At 42.6% G+C, this 19,185-nt stretch overlaps 1 protein-coding gene across 1 annotated transcript; it reads right to left on the bottom strand.

Annotated features, from left to right (window-relative positions):
• Positions 1-1,315: 1,315 nt before the first annotated feature.
• LDOC1 (LDOC1 regulator of NFKB signaling) lies at positions 1,316-3,750 on the bottom strand. Its single transcript, XM_004278706.4, has one exon. It carries the CDS (start codon positions 3,579-3,581, stop codon positions 3,141-3,143), a length of 441 nt encoding a protein of 146 aa, XP_004278754.1. The 5' UTR covers positions 3,582-3,750; the 3' UTR covers positions 1,316-3,140.
• Between the last annotated feature and the right edge of the window lie 15,435 nt (positions 3,751-19,185).

The following is a 19,185-nucleotide window of genomic DNA, read 5'->3' as shown; positions in this document are numbered from 1 at the left end:
CAGTGACCGTTTCAAGTCCAGTGTGATGGGAATTCAGGAGTCTGAAGTTCATATTTGCTATTTCAACATTTTCACCTACTTTTAGTAGTTTTCATTTGAGTGGTGATTTTATCTTCAGATATGCTTATTTACTCCTCCAATTCTCTTCTGCTATGCCTTATGCCACTATCACACTACCACGAATTCCTCCCGTGGTGGTAAAGCCCTTGCCACTATCTGTGCTTTTATTGCAGAATCTGCCAAGGTAGCCAGATTCTTAACACTGTCCTTCTCTGCAGCTCACAGTATAAACCGCTCTTCCATGATACATGAAGGACATTAACACACACACACACACACACACACACACACACACACACACACTGAGTCAGCTCAGGCACGTGCATACAAGCCCAGGACATGTACGTTTCAGATTCCAGAAGCTCTTGGCCTAGCTGTCATGAGTGCTACTCAGGTGCTGCGTTGGCATCTTCACTGACCAGAAACCCCTTCCTTCTGCACAGAGCATGCACACACTTGGTTTGGTGGTGGGGAGTAGATCTCATCTATTCATGCCTTCAACTTTCACCTTGGAAAGGTCACTCTCAAATCTAATCACAGTCTAGATTCTCTTTCTGGACCTTACCTGTAGCAAGGTATCCCAATTCTGGCCCAATGCACCGTAAAAGCAACAAACTGGAATGACCATGAGGGCAAGAACCACTTTTCTTTGACCACCATATCTCTAACTCCTCTAAGTCTACCTGGACCACTGATTATTTTGAATGACTGATATTTGGTCTCAGTGGGTCTCACCTAGCTTTCAGCACTTGCCCACTACTTCCCCACATCCACCCCCAGTATGGACCTCAACCTCCTTTGCTACATCATATCTACTCCTGTCCCACCCTCCAGAAACAACTTTGCTAGACTGGAAAAATGACTCCTGCTCTGGACTTTGCCTGTTCACTTAGTAAACCGGCTTTCTATCTGACTTCATGTCAGATCCCAAAGAGTAAATGAGGTCTTGTCATGCTCTCATTTCCACTCTTCCTGAGCCTGCTCTGCTCCTACTGACTCCTGACATTTTCCTAAGGCCAAGGTCATAGCAAGAGACCTGTTTCTGGAATGATGCTTCAGTTCGCAGGCCTGGGAGTAAGAGCCCATGTTTACTGAGTGCTCATCACGCAGCAGGGACAGTTCAAAATACCTCATGGGTGCGATCTCATTGAATCCACACCTCTGAAGTACCCGGTATGATGACCAGTATCTCATTTAACCCACAATGTGAGGTTTACGTCACAATACAAATAAAAGAATACCCAGACTCAAAAGGTCTTAATCAACAAGAAAATTTATTACCTAAATTAATTAGAGGTTCTAAGGTAGAGCTGGCTCCAGACGTGGTACAATAAAGACATGGGGGCAGACAGAGATAAGAATGAGAACTCGCAATCTCCCAAATGCTCCTGACAGCTCCTGGCTGGCAGAGATAGGCCCCACAAATCCCCTAACCGAGCTTCCCTGATTTAACATTTCAGTGACTTAACCTGGGGTAACTGCCTCACAAAGGTATGCAGATTCTTCTCAGCACTCACCCCACTCCCTTAGTGCCTCCGAGCCATCCAGGCCCACAAAGAAATCTCAGCATAGCTCAGATAGCAGTATAAGATCTAGTTCAGGAGATAGCCAAGCATATTGTCAATTTCTACAGGCTGGAATCTGGGGCACATGGATGGGTGGGGATTCTAAGGGTATCTGCCCAAGGAAGATGAAATGTTCAAATCAGGTTCTGTTTATTATGGGTGCATTTACCCAGGATCTAGGATTTAATGTTAGCTCAAGCACCTCAAAGGGGTATTAAAACACTGTGCTACATTGTTAAATGAAGCCTGAACTCAATAGCACCCCACAGGCACTAAGGGTTAAGGGGCAGAACTTGCCGTGTTGAGGAAGAACCCAAAAGCTCAGGAAGACAGGAATATTGTGTGTCCTGATTTATGCCTGCTGTCCCAGTCTAATAATTAATAGTGTCCCCTTTAAGCTCTCTCAAAAGTGTCCCAGTTTGGGATGGTGTGCCACCTGCTCAGCCACAGCTTACCCATGTCATCTTGGAAGCCCCAGAGGACACCCCCTTCACCAGGGCTGCAAGAAATGCTTTGGTGAGGGGAGTACCAGATTCCCCATAAAGCCCTATGTTAGCTGTCCTCTGTAGCCTACACATGACAGTGGGGAATACTGGGATTGAACTAGGTTCCCTGATATCAATGAGAATATGGGAGTCAGGGTGAGTGGCAGAGGCCAATGACAGCCCTTAACCATTAAAAGAGACTCTTTTTTTGTAGTGCTTGATATTTATTGAAAAGAATGCAAATGCTTTTTCCAGGTAGTACTGAGGAGCTGGGCTGAGTGCCTGCTTTTGTTTGTATTGTTTTGTTTTTAGTATTTTTGTCCAAATGCACACATCTGTGGGATTGCTGCAATTTTGAAAGATAAATGACAGTTGTGCAAAACTGGTGCATAGGAGAAATGTCAACGATTTGGCTGCCAGGCACAACAGGCTCCTGCAGCAATCTGGTGAGGCAGGAGAAGGCCTTGGGCGTTAGCAGGGAACTAACCAGCTTGAAAGATTAGCCCCTTGGGGGAAGTTGGTGAGCAGTCCAAACCAGTGTCCCAGGAGGTGTAGCCAACTAAGGCATCTTCTAGGTTGCTACTTATCTCCAAAGGCCTGGTCTGTCGCTGTAATGTGGTGAAGGGTGCTTACGTGGCAGCGTAGGTCTCTGGGCAAGATGTAGGTCTGACAGTTGGCAGGGCTGTGCGGCACAGCTGTGCGTAGTCCAGTTGGTAACAGGGGCCTGGCCTAGAGTTGGGGCTCAGAACACAGTTCAAGTCAGCAGGAGAGGGTCCTGGGGCTGGCCAGTGGGAGGCAGCGCACTTCAGAGAGAGGCCCCAGCCTCAGCAGCAGGTAACTGGAGCACTATCCCCGGAACAAAGACAAGCACTACGGGGAGGAGGGGGGGAGGAGGAAGACAACCAGAGGCAGGGGTAGGGAAGGGGATCTGAGCGCTAGGGGAGCGCGGCGGCTCCAGGCGGGGCAAGGCGGGGAGGGGGGAGGTGGCGGCGTGCAGGGCCCTCCCCCCTAGGCCCGAGGGTCTCCGGGCCTAGTAATCATCTTCTTCATCTTCGTCGTCGTCTTCTTCGTCGTCATCCCAGCCAAAACACTGTTTCATCTCATCGAGGAAGGCCCGGTAATCACCTAGGATGGGGCTATCCATCTCAATGTAGGGCACCACCCACTCCTCGGCTTCCCCGATGAGCAGGCTGATTAGGAATGCCACCTTCATGGCGTCGTTGCAAAATCGGTTCTCGTTGACAAGCATGTAAGACGCCGTCTGCACGATAAACTCGGGGAGCCGGGAGCTCTCGCCGTCAAAAGTTTCGGGGAAGGGCACCGGACAGCTCGGCGGACGTACCTGGCGCAGTAGGGTGGCCCTCTCGCACACCAGCAGCCGCAGCTGTTCCATGAGCTGGCTGTTCTCGATGCTCAAGGCGCGGTGCCGCATCAGGAGCGCATGCAGCAGCAGCACCAGCTCGTCCACCATGGCGAACAGCTCGCAAGCGCAGGGCAGGGTTCAACTCGGCTCGGCTCGCCTAAGGTGCGCGCAGAGGCCTCGCAGGAAGTGCGTGTCCGCGGAGGCGCGCGGTGGCTAGGGGCGAGAGGCGGTGCGCGCAGGGGTCCCGGCGGCCACGCAAGCTCCGCCCACACAGCCGCTCTGACGGCCGGCGCGCCGGCGCCGCCCGGTTAGAGGGGGGCGGGCGCCCGGGAAGGCAGGGGGCGGGGCCGGGGTGGCGCGGGTTGGGTCACGAGCTGCGAGCGTGTAGGTCTCCAGGCCGGTGGATAAGGGCGGTGTGCCGGCAGAGACCCAGTCCTGGATGTGAGCCCGGCCTTAGCCAGGACCGAGCGAGCGCTAAAGACCCATCTCTGAGAGGCTCAACCTGCTCAAGTTTAAAGGATCAACCACCCTTCAACCCAGCCGACTCATACAATCCAGTGTTTTGGGTGGGTCTGTGGCCACCAGATTCCGTTTGCGTGGTTTTAACACATTTTTTGCTTATTTAAGTCTCCCTCACCCAAAGAACTATTAGCAATGCTGGCTGCACCACGGGAGTCACATCCTTCAAGAGTTATGAAAGATCCTCAGGGGTCCTGTCCTTTTTTTTTTCCTTTAACATCTTTATTGGAGTATAAGTGCTTTACAGTGTTAGATTCTGCTTTATAAAAAGTGAATAAGCTGTATGTATACATATATCCCCATATCCCCTCCCTCTTGCATCTCCCTCCCACCCTCCCTATCCCACCCCTCTAGGTGGTCACAAAGCACCGAGCTGATCTCCCTGTGCTATGCGGCTGCTTCCCACTAGCTATCTATTTTACATTTGGTAGTGTATATATATATCCATGCCACTCTCTCACTTCGTCCCAGCTTACCCTTCCCTCTCCCCGTGTGCTCAAGTCCATTCTCTACATCTGCGCCTTTATTCCTGTCCTGCCCCTAGGTTCGTCAGAGCCATTTTTTGGGGGGGGATTCCATATATATAGGGGTCCTGTCTTTCATGACAAAACAATATTTAAACAGGGATTCTTCTTTAGTTGGAAAATAATATTGTGTACCTCTATCCTTTTGTTTAAAATTATTTTTGTAAATAGCAAAGTGTAAAAAGTTCTGCAAAATTTAGCATTCTATCTTTGACTCTATTTCCTGTCCTAATGTTAGTGTTCCTTGACTACTGGGTATTATTCTTTGCTTAACAATGAACACTTGTGTTTTTAAAATGGTTTTATTTTTCTACTTTGAATGTTATTATTCAAATAGTTGACAAATGAGTCGGAATGAGGACCTTAGGGCCAACACATTCTGTTGGCTCTCCTTTTAAAATATATCCCGGGCTTCCCTGGTGGCGCAGTGGTTGAGAGTCCGCCTGCCAATGCAGGGGACGTGGGTTCGTGCCCCGGTCTGGGAAGATCCCACATGCCGCGGAGCGTCTGGGCCCGTGAGCTGTGGCCGCTGAGCCTGCGCGTCCGGAGCCTGTGCTCCGCAACGGGAGAGGCCACAACAGTGAGAGGCCTGCGTACCGCAAAAAAAAATAAAAATAATATAAAATAAAATATATCCCAGATTGAATCACTTCTTGTTACTTCTACCACTACCACCCTGCTCCCAGCCTTCCTTTCTGACAGACTGTTGCAACTAATCACTTGGCTTCCTCTCTTCTCTTCCTATAGTGTATATATTCCCCAGAGTAGGCGCAGGAATCCTTTAAAACAAAAGTTAGATCACTTCACTCCCCTACTCAAAACCCTCCAATAGTTTTCCCCTCTCACTCAAAATAAAAACCAAAGTCTTGGTAATGGCCTAGTAGGCCCTGCCTCATCTCCTATGCCTCCTCCCAGTTTCTGCTCTGCTCTAATCGCATTGTCCTCCTTGCTGATTCTCACACACATCAAGTAGCTCTGTCCTCAGGATCTTTGTACTTTCTATCCTTTCTGCCTTGCAAGGCTCTCTCCTCATTTAACTTCCTGACTCCTTCTCCCACTGTTTTCCAAGAGGACTTTCCTAACGACCTCATCTATCAGAGCCCCCCACTCTCTGCCAGTAATCTCTAACCCCTTACCTTGCTTCATTCCTCTACATAGCATTTATCATACCAGCAGCCATCATATCATACAGCACTTTGTTTATTGGTCTGCCTCCACTTTAGAATGTAAGTCTATGTGGACAGAGACTTTGCTTTGTTGGTTGCTCTATCCCTAATGCAAGAAAAGTGCCTGGCCCATGGTAGAAGCTCCATAAGTATTTGGTGGATGAAAGACTCTCACAGGGTACAGATGTTAAGGTAAAAATTAGAAGTGGTGGCTGCACAAAGTGTTCAGAAATCCTCTTCAAATTGTCCAGTATGTTCTATCTCCGATCATGAATAGTTTCCATTGTAATAAATGGCAAAATAAATTTTTTAAACCCTACTCAGTTCTTTTACAATAGAATTGAATGGGCATCCATGGAAGTGAGAAGCTGAGAAAGAGGAGAGAAACAAGGCCAAGGTCCAAGTAGGGAGAGGAGGGGGATCGCAGTGCTGGAGGGTGAGCAGGGCAAAGAACAGGTAGGAGGGAATATGAACCCTTGGACTATCCTGGGATATGAGCTCCCCCACTGGTTGAGAAGGCCCTAGAGGCCAAGCAGGGACCCTCTCTCATTCTTCTACATCTGAAAGCACTTACTAGGTGCTCCATAAATGTTCAGTGGCTGGAATGAAGAAGGGACAGGAAATGTCAGAGGTAGGCTTCTGGCCATCCTGCTCATTCACAGCTCAGGGTAGAAGGTGGACTTGCCTGGGGCAGCGGTGCAAGTATCCATCTCTACTTACCAGGTCTAGACCCTAATCCAGGAGGAGATGTCCAGAGTTCTACTCCGAGGAGCACACATTCTATGGCAGGCACTAGATCTGGCGATTGACATGGGCTGCCTCATTGACCCTTGCACAAGGACCATATATGGGGATGGGCACTCTGGGAGCCTGAGACCCAGGAGTTAAAGGCTAGCCTAAACCCAGGAGAGCAATATGTTGGTGATACGTTAGATACCACAGTCTCAGCTTCTCTGACTCTGATGCCCATGCGTTTCCATTGAAAATTATTATGCACTGTACTTCTGTGAATCAAGGTCTGATGGGGACCCAGAGATGATTAGGCCCTAGTCCTCTTCATACAACCCCATGACAGAGGGAGTCAGGGAGGAAACCACAGGAAGCAACCACTAGTATTATCTCTGAGGGGCCTCTGAGTTCTTAGACAACAAGAAATGCCCAGGCCAGAACTGGCCACAGAGCTGAGCAGCGATTTTTTGAGGTGCTTCCCAACTTGGAGGGAAGGAAAAGAGACAGGCAGTTCATCAGTGACTCACAAGGGAAGCAGTCAGGAAGAGGCGAGCAGTATCACTATATAAATTATATAGAATTGCAATGTTCATGTTAACCAGCTTTGCAGTGCCCAGGAGGCTCTCCCACCAAGGTCTAGGCCTGCCAGCCCTTCCTTGCCCATTCACCCTGCTTATGACTGTATGTTGCCTTCCTTATTCCCCTTTCTCCTCTAAAGTGACCCTTGAATGTTCCTTTACAGCTGTGTGAAGATGCTGGCGGCAGAGATAAGTACACCATGTGACTTATCTCAGACTCAGAAACTTTATCAGAATAGCTCTGGCCCAGAACGTCCCGAGGGGGGCTTCAAACCCCACTCTTTGGCATGAGCACAGGCCCAAGGTCAAGGGAGTGATCCCTGGTGCCTATCACTTCTACCACCTTCCAAGCTCCAAATCCTGCCCTGGTATACACCTAGCAGCAAGACTGTAAGATTCCCTTGAAATAAACATGAAAACGCCCCTAGATTTTTCATCTTCCAGAGGAATGTGTACAGATTGCGAAAACCATCCTGGCACTTGAATATGCAGCCAGGAGCAGAAAACAGCTTTGAAGGGGATGTTTGTGAGAGGGTCAGATGGATGTCACTACGATCTGGGCCTCTGCCCTAGACCCCGCCCCCTCCTTCTTCTTAAGCAGGTGCACCTGGGGCTATGTTTGACAGTAACCACATCTAGAGGGCTATGGAGACCTCTAGCCTGAAGAGAGAAATAAGAAGGTACAGCTTTCTTCCTCGTATATTCATCCTCTCCAGCTTACCAAAGTGCCCTGAAACATTTTTACATGTTTATTTAAGTACTGAAAAAAATATATTCTTATGTTAAAAGAAATTAAATAATACTGGCATGTTGAAATAAAAAGGAAACATCCCCAATAGCTTTTGTTCTCCCTACAGATCTCACTTAACAGGATTGTTGAAAATCCAAACTTTGGTTTGCCTCCTTCCATTGTATGTGTGTGTATGCATGTGTGTGTGGATATGTGTGTGTATATATATATATGTGTGTGTGTGTGTGTGTGTATACGTATACACACACACACACACACACATAGTTTACAGAATCCTAACACACACACAGTGTTTACAGAATCCTAATACACATAGTTCTGCTAACAAATATATGTCAAACCCCCTTACAAGTCAGGAGACAGAGATAGGATGCACAGAGCTATGTCTTCTTAATAATTGCATAATAAATACTCCACCTAAATTTCCCAGGTACGCTCCTGCCTCAGAACTAAAGAGGCCCAACTTAGCTCAGTTTCTCAGATGATGCAGGATGAAGGATGGCACCAAATATACTCACAGTCCCTCAGTTGTAGAACTGGAAAATCAGATTTCTATAACTGAATTATGAGTTCTGTGAGTTAATGTCTTATTATTAAGTAGTTGGTATTCTTCATGTATGTTTTTATATTGCTGTAATACAGAATTTATTGCCCACAGTATATTGCACTAGATTTTTGTTCTCATGTTTTCTCATTCCTAGTTATTTTAATATAATTAGTCACCTTGAACATACAAGAGCTTATACAGTTGGTTTGTTTCTGGCATTTTCATACATTTTAGAAAGTATCTGGCATTATTATAAATTTTTTTGTTATAAATATTGAGTGTGGCCTGACATAATTTCTGTTTACTGTTTTAAATGTAGTTTAGACTTCTCTTTCAAATTGGCTAGTTACTTTGATTTAGACTAAATTTTTCTTGAAGCAGAATGGGTGTGGTGAATTGAAGATGACCATAAATTCTTTGCCACTTAACCTTTCAAAAGGTAGAAACAATCTCCTCTGCCCCTTTAATCTGGGCTGGCATTGTGACTTGATTTGACAAATAAATTGTGATAGTAGTAATTTATAACTTATGAGGCAAAGCCTTAAAGGTCTGAAGTTTCTGTCTGCCGCTTGGAATGCTTCCTACTGGGACCCAGCCACCATATAAGAGGTCTAACTACCCTGAGACCATCATGCTTTGAGGAAGCTCAAGCTAGCCACATGGAGAAAAAGAGGTCATTTGGAAGAGCAGTAAGGCAGCCAACAAACATGACAATGAAGGTCCCCCTTCAACATCCAGCCCAACAGAGCCACCACCTGAATGCAGCTATGTGAATGACTCCAGCTGACTATAAAGAGAGCCAGAAAAACATCATGAATTCCAAAACTACATGAACTCCAAGGCGACAGAATCATGAGCAAATAAAAAGGCAGCTGCTCTAAACCACAAAGTTTTGGGATGGTTTGTTTCATGGCAGTAGAGAACTGAAACATGGAGAAACTCAGGATATGCTGCAGATAAAAGCATGAACCCCATATCTAAGAACTGATACTATGCTATGAATCTACAGTCCTGTCCTATTTTCTTAATGCTGTATTTGTCTATTTGGTATTCATTAATTGCAGGGTCAAACTAACAGCCAAAGTTGTTTACGTCTCCCCTGAAGTCCAGACCTCATACTCTGAAACCATCCCCTTGATCTAACTCTCGCACACCAAATCAGTATTTCCCCTGACTTAAATCAACTTAGGGCCAGGTACCAGACAACTAGGGACAGTCCCTATTCCCCACAGCTCACTGGAATTGTTTAAACTAGCTAATCCTAAACTGTTTACCTAGCCTTGCCTAGCCTTTCCCATGAAAACCCCAATAAAGTGTCTGGCCTAAGTCTTCGCCCTCACTCCTTTCTGCCTTTTGACTAAAATCTGGTGCTTCCCCATGTGTCCCTGCTTGACATGGCATGCCCCCTCTTCTCAATGGCATTGACCTCTCCATGTCCTCCTTCAGTCACCTCCATAAATTAAAATTCTGTGGTCACAACTGAGACAAGTCCAAAATAATCGTCTCCTGTAGGGAACTCCTAAGGAGAGTGCATGTGCATGTGCACATCTGTGTCATTGTGTGAGTGTCTGTATCCAAGTACACATACACATATTGCTGCCCTCTACCACCCATGATGCTACTTGTAGCGAGAACTGGCAGTGTCACAGTATGACAAAGACAGAATCAAAACTGACCATGTTTTCTCCAAGGAACATGTATGCCTATGTAAAAGAAGTGAAGCACAGTTCAGGGAAGCATTAGGAAAAGAAAAGAAATTTTGAAATTTGGGTTCAAGTCCTCATATTCTTGCTTACTAACTGTGCGGCTTCAGCAAGTCACTTAATTTTTCTTTCTCAGACTCCTTTTCAATAAATATGCATAATAATAGGATCTAAATCACAACGCTGCAGTGAAGATCAAATGATAAAATACAAAAGTATTTGTCAAAATACAAAGTGCTATACACAGATTACATACTATTTTTCACTGGAGAATTGCAATTTACTAGTCTTGAGGTGACTCTACTACCTGCATTTTAAATTTAATGTATTCACCTCTCTTAATTTAAATTTAATTTAAATTGAATAGTTCACCTCTCTTATTTTATCCTGGTGTCTATAAATTTAACTGTGATGTTTAAATTTTAAAAAGTGCTTACTCTTGAATAAGAAGTAGTTGGAAGAATAAAATTAGGTTTCATTTTGGTCTTGCTTTCTGTCAATTCAAAACATGCTGCTCTCATAATGATGAGACATAAGGTTTTAGTTTCTGTTTTTAGGGAAAACCAGTGTCCATTCTAACATTCTTAAAGCCAACCTGTACCATTTTCTATTTCCTCTCTCAATCTTGGGAGAACCTGTGCTACATCTGTGATGTGGATACATGATGCTCTCTCAGAGTAAAGAGGAAATTGTACTTCCAGAAACTTTCTTTCATCACTGTGCCACCATGGTGGTCACCCTGGGAGAGGCCAGCAGCCCCAGCGGCATCTGAGAGACAGGAAACAAGGTTTCTCTCAGCCCTTGGAGCATCTCTGGTCATCCTTCAGCTGAGTCCCAGCATCCTCTCCTCCCAGGTTCCCTAGGGATTCCTGCTAGCCTCCTTCAGGTCCCTTGTCTCCTCTTTATCCACTCAGTGACTATTTCTCTCAGTACAGAAAAATGGGTTCTTTGAGTAAAAAGTCCTCCCTAGGGAAGAGGAGGCACGTGATGTATAAGAGTAATCCCTGCATCTTTCTCAAATCCCATACTGCTTCCTGCAAGTACCCCAGCTGTTGTTATGCAAAATGGCAGTGGAAATCATCACAGAAGTTCAGAGTTGGAGGGGACAGTGCCAATTTCTCAGTCTAAGGGCTCCAATGTTGTTAAGTGAGAGAAGAACCTGCAGAGTGGCCCACTAATAAAAATACTTCAGATTTCAAATGAGGAAATGAAGGTCCATGGGAGAGGAGTAACACGCACAAGGCAAACATAAGATATTATCTTTAAAGGCAGTGTGGAATTGTACAAAGAAGACTAGACTAGGGGTGAGAATCCCTGGCTCAGCTTCTACATCTGACATGTTCTTTCAGACAAGCCCTTGAGCATCTCTAAAACCCAATTTCCTTATTTATAAGAAGTGGATACAAAATGCCCCCTCACAGAACAGGTGTGAGTCTCAAATGAGAAAATGAATATGAAAATAAGTTTTAAAGGGTAAAGTGTTTTTCACACATTAATTCTGAATATTCATTCTTTTTAAACTTGTTTTGAAATAATTTCAAACATACAAGAAACTTGTACGATTTTTACAAATCCCTACATATCCTTCCCCCAGGTGAAACAACTGTTAACATTTTACCATATTTGGCTTATCTTTTTCTCATAGTCAGTACGTGTGTGTATATGTGTGTGTTTGTATTATCTTTTTTCCTAAACCGCTTGAGAGTTGCAAGCATGAAGCCTCATTTCCACGTATTATTGCAGCATGTATTTGCTATAAACAAGCATACTGTCCTACAAAACCTCAGCCTAACTATCAAAATTAAGGATATAATGCTATTATTTAATCCACTGATCATATATATTAAGATTTTCTCCAATTGTCCCCAAAATGAAATGTTTAGGTCCAGGATCCAATCCAGAATCATGTGCTACATTTAGTTGTCATGTCTCTTCAGTCTCCTTCTGTCTGAAACAGTTCTCCAGTCTCTCCTTGACATGACCTTAGTTTTCGAGACTGCAGGCTTTCTAGTAACTTTGCAAAGTGTTCCTCAGTTCCTGATATTTCTCCATTATTAGACTCATAGTATGCCTTTGGGGCAGGAATACCGTGGAAGTGTCACTGTGTTTTTCTCAATGCATCATATCAGAAAGCACACAGTATCCTTTTGTGGTGGTAACTTTTAGCAATTGGTTAAGATGGTTTCTGCCAGGTTTCCCCACTCCAAAGTTAAGACAATTATCTTGTACTTATTAAGAAATATTTAATATTAGCTTACATTCTACTTTAAAGGAGATTTTTCCATCCTCTTTTATTCATGTTTATTTTATTGGATTCCTATTTTATTCCATAGATTATGACCCATTACTATCTTTATTCATGTCGACGCTCAAATTTCCAAGATTTGTCCAGTAGGAACAGTTTTAAGCTGGCTCCTATGCCCGTTTGACATGCTTACCTTATTCTTTGAGAACTTTCTTTCTTTCTTGGACGATAAGATATTCCAGGCTCATCTTGTACTTTTCTGGCCCCAGCTCTGGAAATAGCCATTTCTCCAAGGGACCCTCATTCCCTACAACAGAGAATATTTTCAAAAATAAAGATGTCAGGGTTAGAAATGAAAATTGTTATTTGTATTACAGATTTTTCGCTTCTGGAACAACTATATAGCCATATGGGAAAAAGATGAACCTCACGCCCTACTTCATTCCATAATTAAACATTAACCTAAGATAGATTATAGACCCAAAGTAAAAGTTAAAACTGTGAAGCCTCTTTCCAGGAAAGAAAAACATTATAAATTGGACTTCATAAAAATGAAAAATATATTGTTTACCAAAAGACGCTGTTACAAACATGAAGAGACAAGCCACTGAACATATATACACACCAAGAACTAATATACAAAATAGGTAAATAAATTGTAGAATATTTAAATAGAACATGTGTATCAAGAATATATAAATCACTCCTAAAAAACAACAATAAAAAGACAAACAACTCTTAGAAAACCGTTTTTCAGTTTCTTACGAAGATGAACATACATAAAATCCAGCAATTGCATTGCTTGGTATTTACTGAAATGAGTTGAAAATTTATGTCCAAACAAAAGTCTGCACATGAATATTTATAGCAGCTTTATTGCCAAAACTTAGAAGCAGCCAAGATGTCCTTCAACAGGTGAGTGGATAAACTGTGGTATATCCAGACAATAGAATATTACTGAGCAATAAAAAAAATGAGCTATCAAACCAAAAAAAGACACAGCAGACTTTAAATGCATATTGCTAAGCGAAAGAAACAATCTAAAAAGGCTGCATACTGTATAATTCCAACTATATGACATTCTGGCAAAAGTAAGACTATGGAGGCAGTAAAAAGTTTAGTGGTTGCCAGGGGTAGGGTGAAGGGTAGGAATGAATAGGCATAGTACAGAATATCTGTAGGGAGTGAAACTATTCTGTATAATAATATAATGATAGATACATGTCATTATACATTTCTCAATAGCCATAGAATGTACAAAGAGCGAACTCTAATGTTAGCTACAGACTTTAATTAATAATAAGGTATCACTAGTGGTTCATCAATTGTGACAAATACACCACACTAATGCAAGATGTTAATAATAGGAGGAACTTGTGGGCGAGAAGCAGGGGGAATTTGGGAACTCTGTACTTTCTGATCAATTTTTCTGTACACCTAAAACTGCTCTAAAAATAAAGCTTATTCATTAAAAACAAAAGGCAAAATCTCGGTTTTTTTAATGGGCAAAAGTCTTGAATAAACTAATCTGCAAAAGGAGACACAGGAATGGCCGATAGGTATATGAAAAGGTGATTAACATCACTAGTATAAGGGAAATACAGTAAGATACTATTTTATACTCATGTAGAATGGCTAAAATTTTTTTAAAAACTGATAATTCCAAATGATGTTGAGAATGTGAAATGGCTGTAATACTCATACACTGCTGGTAGGAATGTAAAATGCTACAGCCACTCTAGAGAACTGATTGGTAATTTCTTGCAGTTAAACATATATCAACACTATGACCCAGGGATTCTGTTCCTAGAATAAAAACATATGTTCACAAAAGTTTTCTACTAGAATGCTCATAAAGCATTGGAAACAACCCAAATGTCTATCAACAGAAGAATGAACAGAACAAATTGTGGCACATCCTTATAATCAATACCACTCAGCAAATTACTAATACACACAACACAAAGGTGAATCCCCAAAGCATTATTCTCAGTGAAAGAAGCCAGCCATACCTGCATGGTTCAATTTATATGGAATCCTAAAACAGGCACAACTACTCTTTGGCAATAGACATCAGAACAAAGGTTGCCTGAGTCTGGATGTTCAAGGCGGACTGATTACAAAGAGACACAAGGGAAATTCTGAGGGTGATGAAAGGGTTCTATATCTTAACTGTGGTGGTGGTTACATGGTTCTGTACAATTGTTAAAACTCATCCAACTGTTTCTAGATTTTTTGATGATGGCCATTCTGACCGGTGTGAGATGATACCTCATTGTTCTTTTGATTTACATTTCTCTAATGGTTAACGATGTTGAGCACCCTTTCATGTGTTTGTTGGCAATCTGTATATCTTCTTTGGAGAAATGTCTATTTAGGTCTTCTGCCCATTTTTAGATTGGGTTGTTTGGTTTTTTGATATCGAGCTGCATGAGCTGCTTGTAAATTTTGGAGAGGGTGTGGAGAAAAGGGAACCCTCTTGCACTGTTGGTGAGAATGTAAATTGATACAGCCACTATGGAGAACAGTATGGAGGTTCCTTTAAAAACTACAAATAGAACTACCATACGACCCAGCAATCCCCCTACTGGGCATATATACCCTGAGAAAACCATAATTCAAAAAGAGTCATGTACCAAAATGTTCATTGCAGCTCTATTTTCAATAGCCAGGACATGGAAGCAACTTAAGTGTCCATCAACAGATGAATGGATAAAGAAGATGTGGCACATATATACAATGGAATATTATTCAGCCATAAAAAGAAATGAAATTGAGTTATTTGTAGTGACGTTGGTGGACCTAGAGTCTGTCATACAGAGTGAAGTAAGTCAGAAAGAGAAAAACAAATACCGTATGCTAACACATATATATGGAATCTAAGAAAAAAAAGGGTCATGAAGAACCTAGGGGTAAGATGGGAATGAAGACACAGACCTACTAGAGCATGGACTTGAGGATATGGGGAGGGGGAAGGGTAAGCTGTGACAAAGTGAGAGAGTGGCATGGACATATATACACTACCAAACGTAAAATAGATAGCTAGTGGGAAGCAGCTGCATAGCACAGGGAGATCAGCTCGGTGCTCTGTGACCACCTAGAGGGGTGGGATAGGGTGGGTGGGAGGGACGGAGATGTAAGAGGGAAAAGATATGGGAACATATGTATATGTATAACTGATTCACTTTGTTATAAAGCAGAAACTAACACACCATTGTAAAGCAATTATACTCCAATAAAGATGTTAAAAAAAAAACTCATCCAACTGAACACTTAAGATCTATGCCTTCTAATTTACATAAATATACTTAATTTTTTAAAAAAAGGGCTCTGCAGTATTATCTTCAAAGACCTTAACAAAAGAAAAGTTGACACAAAATTCTAAACATAACAAATCTGACATTCAATAATAAAGACAAAGAGTGTTTTTAGCACTTGGGAAGAAGTAATGAAGCATAACTCTCAGGAGTCATTTTGGAAGATACTGCTAAAGCTCACATTTTAGCTCTATCTCTCAGGGTCCATTCAGGTAAACAGAAGACACTCTCTTTTTGTACAATTTGTATTTGTACAAATCTCAGTTACCATGTGTTATCGCCTGAATTGTGTCCTCACCCCAAAATTCATTTGAAGTTCTAACCCCCAATATGTCAGAATGTGACCTTACACAGAGATAGGGAATTTACTGAGGTCATTAAGTTAAAATGAGTTCATTAGGGTGGGCCTTAATCCAATATGACTAGTGTCCTTTCACAAAGAGGAAATTTGGTCACAGACGTATACAGATGGAAGATGATGTAAAGACACATGGAAGAAGCAGCCATCTACAAGCCAAGGAGATAGGCCTGGAACACATCTTCTCCTCATGGCTCTCAGGAGGACCAACCCTACAGATACTTTGATCTTGGACTTCCAGCCTCCAGCAGAACTATGAGAAAATAAATTTCTGTTATTTAAGCTATAAATTTGTGGTACTTTGTTGTGGCAGCCCTAGCAAACTAATACACTATGGTTAACCTTATTAACACCACTGCCCAAAAATATGGTTCAAATTTCAGTTACCACAGTATATCAGTTGAACAACTGCATAAAGTACAGATTTTGCTGCTAAACTCTTACGTCCACATATCACTATGTAATTAACAAATACACATCATGATAAATGACCAGTCACATCACTTCTCACACAATCTGTCAGTGATTGGTCACTAAACATCTGATACCCAGTTCAGACACAGACAGCAGAGCATGCATGCTAAATGTGTTACATACTTTCCTGCCAGTGATAAAGCCATGTGACATTTTACAAAAATGGATAATAGAAAAATGGAATTGGCCAACAAATGAAGGTGTAGCCAGGAAACAAAAACTAAATAAAACCAAACATGAAACGGGAAAGTGGTTGTAATGGAAAGGAAGAAAATGTCACAGAAGAAATGACATGTTCAAAAACACTCACATTAAAGGAACCCAGAAAAATTTCACAGTATTGAAAATGCAAAGGAGCTGATCCATACTTAGAAAGAAATATGATAATTTGTCAAGGTGTAGAAATGATGCTTGTTTCCTATCATATGTTACTTATATGCTGGGAAGCTGTTGTGATTTTCAAGGATCTCGAGGAAGCTCCCAATGTCTATCCCTATCTGCCACTACAAAGCAGACGTCTCTCAAGAGCTCACTAGGAATCTCCTGAGAATCTCACATCTGCCTCTGCATCTGGCTGCAACTGCTGCCAGAGTATAATAGACTGCTCCACCCTCTAAATCTCATGCAAGTGCCTCTCATTGGCAAACTTTAATCCAGAACAATTTAGGAGAGGGGATTCTGGGAAACTATTGTCTGGCTTCTCTTCTGTGATGCAAAAATAAAACAAAACAGCAACAAAAAAACCCTTAAAATATTTTGACAGTTGTAGTAGGAAGAATAATGGCCACCCAAAGATGTCCAATCCCTGGAATCTGTGGATGTTACCTTACAAGTGAAAAGGAACTTTGTGGATAAAACTGTACACTTTTTTTTTTCTTTTTTTTTTTTTGTGGTACGCAGGCCTCTCACTGCTGTGGCCTCTCCCGTTGCGGAGCACAGGCTCCGGACGCTCAGGCTCAGCGGCCACGGCTCACGGACCCAGCCGGTCCGCGGCATGTGGGATCTTCCCGGACCGAGGCACGAACCTGTGTCCCCTGCATCGTCAGGCGGACTCTCAACCACTGCGCCACCAGGGAAGCACCAAACTGTACACTTTTAAAGGGTGAATTGTAAGTATGAAAATCATCTCAATAAATTTATATATATATATATATATATATATATATATATGAAGAAGCACTCATGGTTACACAATAAGAAGCTTAGTGTAGGGTTACACAGTATTGTAGTCCATGCACATTGTCACTGAGAATCAGGCTTGTAGCCCCACCTTGGCTCCTGCTGGACCTTCACCTTCAGTTTCTCTAACTTCTGGATGAGATGTGTTCAGCTTCCTAATGAAAGACATTGGCTTCTCTTGCAGTGCATCTGCATCATCAAAGAGGTGGCGGGGCTTCCCTGGTGGCGCAGTGGTTGAGAGTCTGCCTGCCGATGCAGGGGACACAGGTTGGTGCCCCGGTCCAGGAAGATCCCACATGCCGCAGAGCGGCTGGGCCCGTGAGCCAAGGACGCTGAGCCTGCGCGTCAGGAGCCTGTGCTCCGCAACGGGAGAGGCCACAACAGTGAGACGCCTGCGTACCGCAAAAAAAAAAAAAAAAAAGAGGTGGCGCAGGAGACTGATGTGGGTATTAGCTTATTCTTGTAGATTCCTGTTTGTCCATTCTCCCCTCCATCTCACACACACTTTACTTCTCCATGTTGCCAAACTACATGGAAATTCTTCCAGCTTTTATCTTATGACAATAGTCTCTCAAAGTAACAGATCGTGCCTTAGCTGGTCCCTTAAAACCACATTTTGCCACTTCCAGTCTCCACCACAAGCAAGTGATATGAAAATAATACTTATTATTTTATTGAATTAATGTGCATTATTGGGGATCATTTTTTGTATGCTAGTTATTCTCTGCTCTGTCTTATAAGTTCTCCCAATCTATGAACTTTTTCATTTGAAATGAGAATTTTTTATACCAATTGATTTTCATTAAAAGGCACTAGACTATGTTCTGAGTCAGAGTAGAGGTGGGGGAATATTAGTGTCCACACTTATAGATTTTCACACCAGTGGAAACCTGATATTTCTCTGCTAGTTTTGGATAGATTTATTTTGGCAGCCTTGTAGTGAAACTTAGAAATAATCAACACAAGCCTTAGACATGGAAGAAAGTAGAGATAATGCCCTGGGGTTTAAGCTAATATCCTGTGAGATATGCTTTCTCTTTTCATTTAAGATCTGCTATTTTCCTTGGTCTCAAAGACAAAAGAAAAAATCATACGTTGGAGGAAGAAATGACCAAAATAAGGCCAAAGGCACTTAGTTCCTCCGTATTAAAAAGCCCGGTCTTACTCCAAAAAGAATGGCCCATAAACCTTTGAGATAGTTGGCCCCATTTTGTGAGCAAAGTAAAACAAAACTGCAATGTTGAGAATTTAGCGCTACTTGTTCATATAACAAATTGAATGAGATATGCACATTATTTCAGTGAAGAACAGTCTTAAGTGATTCTTCAGGGGAGATGTTCATTATAACCAAAGAGATAAAATATGAAAGTAGTAGAAACTGATAATGATTTTTCAAAGTAACACTAACTCTTATCAGACTTTCAGAAGAAACCACTGCAGTAAATCATAACTTTGCAATAGCAGGTCCCTAGGCTTGTAGAGAAAATAGGATGGATGCATTGAAGGTAAAATTAAAGTTTGCATTACCATTCACTTGTAATTAATCAACTCTGTACCTACCTCTGAAAACATAATAGCACTCTCTGGAAGCCCATTTTTGATGGACAGTTTCAAGACAAAAC

This window comes from Orcinus orca, chromosome X (genome assembly GCF_937001465.1).
Source record: "Orcinus orca chromosome X, mOrcOrc1.1, whole genome shotgun sequence".
Taxonomy (NCBI): Eukaryota; Metazoa; Chordata; class Mammalia; order Artiodactyla; family Delphinidae; genus Orcinus; species Orcinus orca.
This window is presented reverse-complemented; position numbering and strand designations above follow the sequence as displayed.

Excerpts from the sequence above, each read along its gene's own strand:
- LDOC1 (XM_004278706.4), bottom strand. The coding sequence starts at position 3,581 with ATGGTGGACGAGCTGGTGCTGCTGCTGCATGCGCTCCTGATGCGGCAC.